General features: G+C 36.5%; 1 protein-coding gene across 13 annotated transcripts in view; it reads right to left on the minus strand.

Moving 5' to 3' along the window:
* The window catches only part of PUM2 (pumilio RNA binding family member 2), a 90,789-nt gene that overhangs the window by 39,677 nt on the left and 38,416 nt on the right, over positions 1-12,696 (minus strand). For all 13 annotated transcript variants that reach the window (XM_036262893.1, XM_036262892.1, XM_036262894.1 and 10 more), the window contains 3 exons: positions 8,994-9,119; positions 5,981-6,123; positions 4,264-4,393 (listed from right to left, as the gene is read on the minus strand). In XM_036262893.1, the coding sequence (XP_036118786.1) occupies positions 4,264-4,393; positions 5,981-6,123; positions 8,994-9,119 (399 nt within the window). The remainder of the gene's footprint in view (positions 1-4,263; positions 4,394-5,980; positions 6,124-8,993; positions 9,120-12,696) is intronic.

A 12,696-nucleotide genomic window follows, 5' to 3' on the forward strand; every position in this document is an offset into this window, starting at 1 on the left:
AAAATTGCCTATATTATTTTCCAATAGCTTTAAGATTCCACTTTTCACATATAGTTTTAAAATCCAAATTGAATTGATTATTGAACACAGGTTAGAGCAGGGGTGCAATTTCATTGTTTCCCAAATAACCAACAGATAAGCAGGCGGGAATTCATGTGTGTTGGAGGGCCCGCTTAAGTCATTTATAAATTTTTGACTGGGAAGGTGGTCAGGCCCCTAACCCTTGCATTCAACTAGCTGTGTTTCATTTTATTTATAAAACAAGTCACTCCTCCCTCTGTTTTCTTTGCCATTAATTATAATGGTGTCCATTTCTTTTGGGGGCTCTATTCTGTTACACTGGTCTGCTTGTGTCTCCATGTAGTAATTTAACTGGAGCATGAGAGTAAATCTTACTCTAAAATAAGTTAGAACAGAGCAAGTCCTTCTATACTTACTTTCTTTAAGACTGTTTTGGCTAATTTTGATCCTTTGCGTTTTCATTAAATGTTAGTATGAGCTGTCAAAATACTACAGAAAGAAGCTGTTAGAAGTTTTGATTGGGAATGCATTGAAACTACAAGTTAATTTAGTGAGAACTGACATGTTCAAAATACTGAGTTGTCCAATGGCATCTGTCCTTTAATGTCTAAACAAAGCTCTTTCCCACAGAAATCATACACACTTTTGTTAGATTTGTAAGTACACAGGAAAGATCATACTTTGCAGTTGTCACTGAGTTAGTATTAGAGCTACTGTAAAGGAATGATGGAGGCAAAGCTTAAAAGAAGTATAGGGTAGAATGTAAATTTTGACAACTAGTCCAAGAGCGGAACACAATAGAAAGCTTTTTAGAGATGAAGAAGCAGAGTAATTAGCATAGTGGTTGTAGGGAAGGAGATGGCAGAGGGAAAAAGACTGAATCTACAAGACCGAAAAACAACAGATGGCACACAGGATCAAGCAGAAGAATTAAAAGCCTATATCCAATATACTACAAGGACCAGGAATTTGGTAGATGAAAGCTAAATAAGGATAAAAAGTAGAACAGTTAAGGTCCATTTGAGACAGACAACCTTTCTTTTCCCGTTACCTCTTTTTTTTTTTTTTTTTTTTTTTAGCACATTAAGCTTTATATCTCTATTACAATTTGAATGAGGAAAGTGAGAATTATTTCATCGTCGTCCTGGGCAGAACAAAGTAAAGAAGGCATAAGAGAAAGTTTTAGAGTGAGGAAATCATGTTAATAGTCAACAAGTCACTTGGGCATAAAAATACTAATTTTAGTCAGGCACCTTTTATGAGAATGGATATTACATTTATACCTGTAAAGGGACTAAATGTGGCACAGAAGGTTAGGTAAAATAATCTGCCCCCTCCCCCAATAAGTTGTACCTGTTTTTAATTTTCTCATTACTCTAAAGATACAGTGCACTGTGTTTAAGACAAATATAGCATAAAAAGTGACTTTCTTTTATAGTCACCAACATAGACTTTGCTGTTGAACATAACAAAGGGCTCTCTCATAGAATGGAAAGAAGTAAATAAAAATTTTGAGAAAACCAAAGTCGATAAAGTAATAGCAAAATACCTTGAGGTTTTTAATAAATAAGAAAATAAACTGAATATGAAGAAATAGAGTAAAGGCATTTATAAGAATTGAAAAATAGATCCAGCACCAAGAGCCTAAAAAGATTAGCAAATACACACAGGCCAGAAGCACTCTCTGCAATCAAGGTCCTACTCAGAATCTATTAAGGCAGGACTTGTACTCCATGACTCTTCTTCCCTTTCTACCAGCAGCAAAAACCCGAGAGAGAAAGATACAGTAGTCATACACGTAGCTTTCATAAACTCCTAGCTCAGTTATTTTTAGCCCTGTCTCCATGTCCTCCCATGTGCCTACAACTTCAGCTTCACAGTCCATTTCTCAAAGGGCTGCCTTTGCCAGGGTCTCTAATCCACAACGATTCCAGGACACTAGCTTCCGTGAAGCAAGTATACGTAGCTGGGAAAACAAGTAACAAGAATGCCTCCATTCCATTAGCATTTGTACTTCGGGGAAAGCAGTATTAAAATCTTCTATCCAGTGGCCTAGACAACATGATAACGCCAAACCTTAGAATTTCAGAAAGAACAGAATGAATGCAATTGTCAAGAAATTCTCAAAAAAACACACAGAAGTATTTAGCAGCATTGACACATAAAAGAAACCTTCAATCAGGATTTTCCCCCAATACATTAATCACATTTCCTAAGTGATCTGAATAGAAAACTTAACTACATTACAATTAAATGGCAATTGAAACTCACCTTTCATTAATAAGTAATCTACATAGTTGTAGGAGTAACTACTCATATACTAAAAGTAAAAAAAAGGGGGGGGGCTACTTAAAAGAAAAAAATGAGTCTTCAGGAAGGGAGTGAATGAAGGAGTAGAATAGAAAGTGATACATTATCTACTGACATTCAAATGTAGTATTTAAATCATACTTTAAAAAACGTTAGGTGCTGCTTTTGTTGGCTTAAGAAAAATACTTCTTTTTCCACTATTATTCAAGTAGTAATTTTGTATCTAGTTTTATAAACACCTGCTTAACAAAAAAATATATTTTGTTGGCCTTTTCTAAAAGTAGTGCTGTGGCAATGAGCAGAAATTAAAACAATTTATATTAGGCTTTCATAAGTATATTAGACACTATTGCTATTAGGTTATAAATATCAACAGTTTAAAATATTATAAAAGGGCGCTGGCCAATTTTGCTCAGTGGTTAGAGGGTCAGCCTATGGACTGAAGGGTCATGGGTTCGAATCTTGGTCAAGGGCACGTACCCCCTGGGTTGCAGGTTTGATACCCCCACCCCCGCAGCAGGGGTCTTGCAGGAGGCAACCAATCGATGTGTGCGTGTGTGTCTCTCTCTCCTCCCCCCTTCCACTTTGTATCTAAAAAGCAATGGAAAAATATCCTCTGGTGAGGAATAAAAAATAATAAAATATTATAAGTGGGCTAAATAAGACTGGAAATGTTCAAAGTGAAAAATGTTAGATGACAACTTCTCAAATTAACTAAGTAACTGTTCATATAAGGTAGGAATGGCATGTAGGTTTTTGTCTTACATGTTAACTCTAACTAACTGGTTTTATTTCTTGAAGAATTGTGGGCTACGTTCAACTGGGAAGATGTTATAGTTTATGTCACAAAGAGAGAAAAAATGGCCCTGGCCAGGTAGCTCAATTGGTTAGAGTTGTCCCAGTATGCCAAGGTTGCGGGTTAGATCCTTGGTCAGGGCACATACAAGAATAAACCAATGAATGCATAAATAAGTGGAACAACAAATCAATGTTTCTTTTTTCTTTCTCTCTCCTTCTCTAGAATCAATTAAAAAAAAAAGAGGGAAAAATGGCTGTGTTTAGAATTCTAATACATATTTTCCATCTCTGTCATTAAGTCTCATAAATGATATTAATTTCAACTTATCATAATTGCAAATAATTTATTGTAAGGTAGGCAAGATTTTAAAGAGATTTCACTTGATTTTTTCACTCTTCAGTGTGAGTCTACATTTAATATTTTAAATATATTAAAATGCCTGGGTTGTGCCCTGGCCGGTTTGGCTCAGTAGTTAAGAGTGTCGACCTGCAGTCTAGAGAGACCCAGGTTCGGTTCCCACAAAAGGCTGGCACCTCGGTTGCAGTTTGTCCCCAGCCATGGTTGGGTCATGTGGGAGGCAGCCACTCGATGTGTCTCTTTCACGTCAATGTTTCTCCCTCTCTCTTTCTCTCTATCTCCCTTCCTCCCACTCTACCTGAACAAAAAATGGAAAAGTATCCTGGAGTGAGGATAAAAAAATAAATAAGCCTGGGTTGCCCTGGCCAGTTTGGCTCAGCGGTTAGAGCGTCGGCCTGCGGTCTGGAGAGACCCAGGTTCGGTTCCCGCTAAGGGCGCGTACTTCGGTTGCAGTTTGTCCCCGGCCCTGGTTGGTTGTGCGGGTGGCAGCCACTCGATGTGTCCCTTCACGTCGATGTTTCTCTCTCTCTCCCTTCCTCTCGCTCCCTCCCACTCTATCTGTACAAAAAATGGAAAAATGTCCTCGGTTGAGGATAAAAAAAAATAAAAAAATAAATAAGCCTGGGTTGTGGGCTTGATCCCAGGTAGGGAGTGTGCAGGCATGCAGGAGGCAGGCAATCAATGTTTCTCTTTCCTATGGATATTTCTCTCTCTCTAAAAAATCAATTAAGAAATAATATCTATTCAAATTTCTACAATTAACCAACTATATATACCTGGCATGCCAGTAGCAAGACCCTGACCAAAAGCCAAAGTTGTATTTGCTGCTGCAAGTGATTCTGCTTGTTGCCCTTGCTGGCCCTGGTTGGGAGTAAGAGGGCGCTGAGCTGTTCCAGCACGAAGAACCTACAAAGGACAAATAAATTCCTTCAAAATGAAAGTACAAAATAACAGATACATAAATTTATCTTGGACAACTTTGTATATATCACAAATAGCCTTTGGATATTCTTTGAACATATTTACATGCAACAAAATGTCGATTTAGCATGAAGTAATACAAAATACTTAACATCAAAAACACAATTACTGACTCTTGACAATCAGAACAATCTCTTAAATACATTAGAGGTCCTAGGTCTTTTGGAAAAAATATTTCTAGTATTTACGCTCTGGCAAAACCTTAGATGAAGACAAAAAATTTAATTTAGGTTTTATTATTCTTTAAGGCTGAAAACTGAAACACGGAAAGCTTAAGGAAATAAAGTATCATTATTCAGTTAGCCTGTTAGGAGACTGTAGTAGAGTAAAAACTTCAAATTGAACCAAATTTTCAGAATTCAGAAACTTTAATAAACGTGAGTAAAAGCTGATTTTTAGGGTAAAACCTTTGGGTAAATAAAAGAACACAAAATTACATCAAAACAAGGTGAAAATTCTTAGGGTTGGTCAAGTTTAACTACCTTGTAATAATGTAGGTGTTGTAGCATAATACACATTATTTCACAAAGATAAATATTTAAGTAATTCAGGATAAGAGGGATTCTTTATAAGACCATCCTATAAGTAAGCACCACTCATAGGTGTATTATTCAGGTAGTGTGATATTTTGATGTTTGCCTAAAGATAAAAAATAATTTTAAAAATGTTGTTGTATCTACAGGGACTGAGCCAAAAAACAGCTTTGACAAAACATCAATATAGTATTAAACTATATATAAAGAAAATTTAGAATAAAATTTAAATGACAAGTAATAACACTATACTTGTCATTAAGCTGCTTCTTTGCTATAAATATGTTGAATTTGACAGCCAGAAATCTGGTATTTATCAATAGTTTCTACATTTACCAAAATAGTTCTAGGAAAGTGGTTAAAATAATTTTTAAAAAATCTTTGTGATAAATATTTTGTTTGAAGAAATTAAATCTAACCTTTAGTGAAAATATTTCATCTTTTCGTGCTTAAAAATATGCAGTACTCAGTAATCTTCTTTTTCTGGTCAGAAATATATTAAGTTAATATTTAAAACAGTAATTTAAATATCCAGAAGAAAACTGAAAAAAATTGAAGTGACAATTACTTTGATAGGAACATTATTAGCACACTTTAGGAACTGAAAGGAAAATTAAAAATTGCTAGAGATTTCAACAGAAATGTAAAAAATGGAATACAACCAAATCTTTAGATTCATATAATATGGATTAGAAAAAAATTTCACATAATCAAGACTTGTGCACCAACTATATAGGGGTGGGCAAAAGTAGGTTTACGGTTGTTTCTATGGAAAAAGTCATGTAGGTTATGATTATTACAATAGCTTTATTAACTAAAAAGTCACAAAGGCACAGTAAACCTACTTCTGCCTACCACATATATGCTATATATTACATACTAAAGAGAATAAAGAGAAAAGACGTGGATATTGAACACAAGGAGCTCATACAATTTCTAAGATGCTTCTGGTAGTAACGGAAAGAAGGCAGGCCTATACCTGTTGCTGTCCAGGCTGAGCTTGAGATGCAGCTTGCTGATTTGCTGTGCTGTTTGCCGCAGCTGCAGCTTGTTGCTGAAATAAATTGGCTGGATACACCCCCCATGGAACACCGTAATACTGAGGTGGAACCACTGCTGGACCTAAACCCCACACCGAATGGAAAAAAAAGGGGGTCACTGCATTTTATAGATAAATGAGGCCAGTCACCACTAGATCATAAAAGGAGACAGTACATAAGACTTAGAGCAGATGTCCTTATAATCTTATATGCACTTACACCTATTATACCCTTTTATTTTTTCCTATTCTATTAGGGAGAAAGTCTCATTAAGGCATTAATCATTAAAAGAGAGTAAATATTCAGGAGCAACAGCAGTGGCCTTAATGGAGAGGTGTGAAGCTAAACTTAAGAGGACTAATGAATTGACAGGGCATTTAACTAGCCAACATTTACTGAATGACAGTTTATGGGTTTGATACTGACAAACACAGATAATTAGAAAACATTAGACGCCACAGAACTGTAAGATCGTCTGTACTCAACTCATCACTTCTTAAAAAATATTTTCTGACGCTCTGGCTGGTTTGGCTCAGCAGTTAGAGCGTCAACCTGCGGTCTGGAGAGACCTGGGTTCAGTTCCCGTTAAGGGCACGTACCTCGGTTGCAGTTTGTCCCTGGCTCTGGTTAGGTTGTGTGGGTGGCAACCACTTGATGTGTCCCTTTCACATCGATGTTTCTCTCTCTCTCCCCCTCCCTCCCACTCTATCTGAACAAAATATCGAAAAAATGTCCTCAGGTGAGGATAAAAAAAAATTTCCTATTGAAAAGAATATAAAAATAAACTAAACACTCATCTTTTGATTTGCAACCTATAAAAAAACTAGGCAACACTCCGGTACCAAGCTTGCCACAACTATACCTGAATTGCAAACACTGAATTTTAAAATATTCTTATTTAAAATAGGCTTAGTCACAATTCTCACAAGGCAACTGAAAATCACACAAAAACAAATGAAACATCAGTGTTTATATGGTTAGAAAAATGGACTAGTGAGTCAAGACAAGAAAAAACTAGTCAATATAAGTATAGAGGAACACAGACATAAGAAAGCAAACTAAGAAAAATATAATTGTTCTTACTGTTTTACTTAATTCAAGACTTAATTCAATTTACTTAAATCAAATGTTCGATTCCTGGAAAGTAAATAGCATCAGGTACAAATAAGCCTACCATTAAACTAATAAACAAGATGTCATAATTCCTGACTGGTATAACAAACATGTCCTAAAATTCCACTGATAGGAAATTTAGTATATCTAATTTGTAGACTTTTAAAAGTCAAATTCTTGGTTGCATTTTGTTTGGGAACAAAATTAAACCCAGTATAATTCAATGAATCATGAAAATGAAAAGCTTTTAAAGGTTTAAAGATAAAAGATATTTCTAAAGATAGTTTAAGCACAATCTATAACAAAGAACAGTGAAAAGGATTTATGAAGGAAGGATACAATGTCAAACCAAACCAGAGTCAGACATCTACTAAGAACCTCTGTCCTAAATAGTAGCCACAGCCACTAATAGCTATTAATAGCTTGTGGCTATTTAATAATTAAAAATTGGACAGCCTGAACTGAGATGTGTTGTAAGTATATAATATACACAAATTCTGAAGAGTTATTAGCAAGAAGGAAAAAAGGGGAGTATCTATTAATAATTTTTAAATAATGATCATATTGAAATGATAGTATTTTAGATATGTTGGGCTAAATCAAATATATCACTGAAATTAATTTAATCTTTTTTTACTTCTCTAATGTGGCTACGAAAAAAAATTAATTACACTATCTGGCTCACATTATATTTCTACTGGACAGCACTGGTCTTAGAAAGCTGAAGTCCAGAATCACTTGCATGCTCATCTCAAAACTAATGACCTCTTTAAGTTGCTTCTTTCAGTTCCATGATTTTCTGTACGAATCACATACCAGCACTTTATACACTAACATCCAGTTCAATGGCACCAAAATAGCTCACATGCTTAAGGAATCACATGCAGATATAAATCAAAGGCTACTGAATGTGACAGATTAGTTTCAGTCTGCAAACTAAGATATTAAACAAGAACACAAAATGAACAGTTTTTTCACTTCTTCAACTCCTGAGTATTTAAAAAATAGATCCAAACTCCTAGGTAAAGACTGATTGTTCTCATGGCAGTGAACACACTTCTGTGGCTGACATCACCCTGTTCCTGCTTTGGTAACCAACATAAACCATGCCTAAGATGAATTCATCTGTCTTTGCAACCAACTAAACCCAGAACAACCTCCCCCGAAAACCCTACGGAAGATCAGCAAATTGCCTCGCTCAGTAAGACTGTGCCAGACCAGCACACAACTATCCTTTACTTAAATAAGCAATACAGCTTCAGTTAAAAAAAAATCCCCCCTCCCCCAGCTTTGAGATACAACTGACGTAACACTATTTAGTCTTGGTGTTTATCTCAGTTGAGTGGTGGTTTTAGGGTTTGACAATTAATAAGAAGTTCTTTGTAACTCCACCCCAATCTTTTGTCCCTCAGCTTGCTTGCAAATTTTAACGTTGCTAAATAAACTTTACTTTTACATACTCCTACACTCAAGATTGCGGAAGCACTTTACCATACACTCTCCCTAACCTGGGAATTTATAACACCCCCGTTTATTTTTTGATAAGTAGTTTTATTTTGTATGTCTCTGTGAGTAATGGGATTGGTCACAAGAATGAAGATTTGTTTGGCCATGTAAGATTTCTGAAACTAAAAAGCTAAACCCAATTATGTATAAGAGGCAAGTTATCAGGCTTGTTTCTCCTGTAGCGTTCGTTGAAAAATTAACTCGGGAAACTTCAGCTCTGTTAAGCATTTCAGTTGTTCCTAGGAACTTAAAATTGCAAATAGACCAAAATAAAGTTTATACCACGATTAAAACTAAATCCGTAATAAGCAACAAGGATGAACAATAAGTTACCTGCTAATGTTGCTGCCGCAGCCAGTCCTGCTGCAGTATATGGATCAGTCCCTGGAGGTGCAGCACTAATAATATATGGATTTGGCACAAATGCAGCTGGAGCAAGGCCTGCTGAAAATACACCAGCTGTATTTAAAAGGGGGAGGAAAAAAACAATGAAAATGTAAAGTACGATTTTCCTCATTAGGTAAAAACATTTCTATTCTGAATTTGGGGTAGAAAAAGAGAATGAATGTACATAATGGTTTAAATTCCTACTGAATGATCTTGGGCATGTAAACAACCTGACTATAAGGTCCTTCATTTATGAAATAGAGGTATCTTATAGAATACTGCATGTGATACTGAATATAAAATGACTGTATTGCCCTGGCCGGCTTGGCTCAGCAGTTAGAGCATCGGCCTGCGGACCAGAGTCCCGGGTTTGGTTCCTGCTAAGGGCATGTACCTCGGTTGCAATTTGTCACCGGCCCTGGTTGGGGTTGGGTGGGTGGTAGCCACTCGATGTGTCTCTCTCACGTCGATGTACAGTACCAGCACATAACATGCACACAATAACTGTTTAGAACTAGAACTACTCCTGTTCAAAGCAGTTTTTCATTCAATTTTTCAAAAATATGTTTTTAGGCCGCCATCAATAAATCATCAAACAACAAGTGTTGGCGAGGGTGTGGATAAAAGGGGACTCTAATACACTGCTGGTGGGAATGCAGACTGGTGCAGCCGCTATGGAAAACAATATGGTGTTAACCTCAAAAAATAAAAAATTGAACTTCCATTTGACCCAGTGATCCCACTTCTAGGAATATACCCTAAGAAGCCTGAAACACCAATCAGGAAGAATATATGTACCCCCATGTTCATAGCAGCACTATTTACGATAGCTAAGATCTGGAAACAGCCCAAGTGTCCATCAGTAGACGAATGGATAAAAAAGCAGTGGTACATATACACGATGGAGTACTATGCAGCGGTAAGAAAGATCTCTTACCCTTTGAGACGACATGGAGGGACCTGAAAGTATTATCTTAAGTGAAATAAGCCAAGCAGAAAAAGACAAATACCACATGATCTCACTTATATACAGAATATAATGAACATAACAGTCTGAGGAATACAGTAGACCCAGAAACATGGAAGTAGGGCACAGACTGACATCCCTCAGAAGGGGGGGTGGGGAGGGTGGGAAGAGATAAACCACAGAACTTATATGCATGTATGCATGACCAATGGACATGGACAACTAAGCCGGGGACGGGGCGGGGGTGGGATGGGGAGGGGGGTACCAATGGGGTAAAAAAGGTAAAATATCTGTAACAAAAAAATAAATAAAATTTTTTTTAAAAAATCTAAAAATATATATATATATGTTTTTATTGATTTTTTGAGAGAGAAGAAGGCAGAGAAAGAAAGAAACATCGATGTGAGAGAGATACATCAGCTACCTCCTGCACGCTCCCCACCGGGGACAGAGCTCACAACCCAGGCATGTGCCCTGACCGGGAATTGAACCGGGACTGCTCAATCCACTGAGCCACACTGGCCAGACTCTTTATTAAGCCATAATACTATGCTAGGAATTCAACAGCGAGGAAGACAGATATGATCTACCCTGACAAATCCATCTAGTGAGAAAAACAAATAAGAAAGTAACAATTACAATACAGTATAAGTGCTATAGGCATAGAGAGGAAGGGCATCTGACAAGCTTTGGAAGGAGTAGGTAGGATGGAGTGGGGTTGTAGTGTGTAGGACAAAACTGAAGCCCTGGCTGGTGTGGTTCAGTTGGTTGTCACCCTACGCGCTGAAAGGTCGTCAGTTCAATTCCCAGTCAGGGCCCATACCCAGGATTTGGGTTTGATCCCCCATCAGGGTGCATAAAGGAAGGAGGCAACCAATCCATATTTTTCTCTCACACTGATGATTCTCTCTTCCTCTCTAAAATAAATAAAAAAGAAGAAAAAGAAAATTGGAACAAAAGATCCATAAAGAACTTTCTGAACTTTACTCTGAGAGCAATTTGAAAACAATCAAGTTTTAAGCAGGTTTGAGTCTAATATATACCAATAAGGATTCAGTAAAGGATAATACTTATTTAGAGAGAAGAAATGGCTGATATTGAGGAATCACTGTATAGACCTTTTCCCGTGAGCTACTAAAATATTACTTTGAAAATGTACTGTTAGAGTTGCTTCTTCTGGAAAATAACTCAGAGGTGGAAAGTGAAGAAATAATGAGCCCAGCAAGTGTGGCTCAGTGGCTGAGCATTGACCCATGCACCAAGAGGTTGCCGGTTCGATTCCTGGTCAGGGCATATGCCCAGGTTGTGGGCCAAGTCCCCAGTGTGTGTGTGTGGGGGGGGGGACATGCAGGAGGCGGCCTATCGATGTTTTCTCATTGATGTTTCTGTCTCTCTCTCCCTCTCCCTTGCTCTCTAAAATAATAATTTAAAAAGAATGAATGAAAAAAAACATGTTTAAAGTTAAAGAAACTCAAGAAGGTTCAAGTTTTAAAAATACTTTAAGGGGGAATATGGGTATAAAAGCAGATGAAATTAAAGTAACTTTTAAAAAAGCATTCAAAAGAAGCATTTACCTTAAAGTCAATTCAGAAACTGAATTCTAACTATATCATAGTGGTTTTCAAATATTTTCACAGTGACTCATAATATGAAATATATTTCACATTGCAGTGTCCATATACACCACAAAAATCTCGAAAAAATATTTATCCTATGAAGTTCCTATGTACTCAGTTTTCTATTTAATTTTTCTCTTTATTGATGCCTGTCATCTATTCAATGTTATAAAATACTGGCCACAGCCCTTGCTGATGTGGCTTGGTGGATACAGCATCGGCCTGAACACCCAAGGGATGCAGGTTTGATCCCCAACCCATCAGGATGTGTGTGGGAGGCAACCAACTGATGTCTCTCTCTCTTTTCCTCCTCCTCCTCCCTCCCACTCTCTCTAAAAAATCAACAGAAAAATATCTTCAGCTGATGATTAAAAAAGAAAAAAATACTGGCCACAACCCACAACACTAATTTCATGCCCAGGCACAACATGGCCATTTCAAAAATCTGCTTTTAATAAAGGAAATAAGAATTAAACAGAAGGTTCAATAAAATCCTTGTATTATTTAAACCATCATTTGCCCAGAGTTACATTCTTAAACTATGCCCTAAGTCAAAGGTTTCAAGATGTTCCTCTCTTGTGAATTATCTTTATCAGAAGAATAGCAAATGATGCATTGGTATTCATGTTCCATTCACACCACTACAAAATGTAAAAGCCAGGACTTAATTTTTTATAACCTATATTTTTATAATTAAAAAAGACTGCTTTTGAAAACTCAAAGTCCTCATATAACCACTAACAATTGGTTTATACACTTCTAAATATTTTTCCAATTTTAGAAATGATTTTAATATAGCTCTTGCCATACCTACATTATAAAGCAGATATGAAGTACGGTTTCAAATATTTGAAAACAAGAAATTAGTTTGAACTAATGGTTATATATGAAAACTTCTGCCAAAAAATGAAGAAACACAATGTACTTTAAGCTCACAGATTCACAAATAAATATTTACAACATATTGGACACCAAATAATACGCTGTGTGTATATACATAGATACGTATTTGTGTTTGCATGCATATACTGTACAGACAGAACATAATTTAAGCAATCTAGTACAG

Source organism: Molossus molossus, unplaced genomic scaffold, assembly GCF_014108415.1.
Source record: "Molossus molossus isolate mMolMol1 unplaced genomic scaffold, mMolMol1.p scaffold_m16_p_15, whole genome shotgun sequence".
Taxonomy (NCBI): domain Eukaryota; kingdom Metazoa; phylum Chordata; class Mammalia; order Chiroptera; family Molossidae; genus Molossus; species Molossus molossus.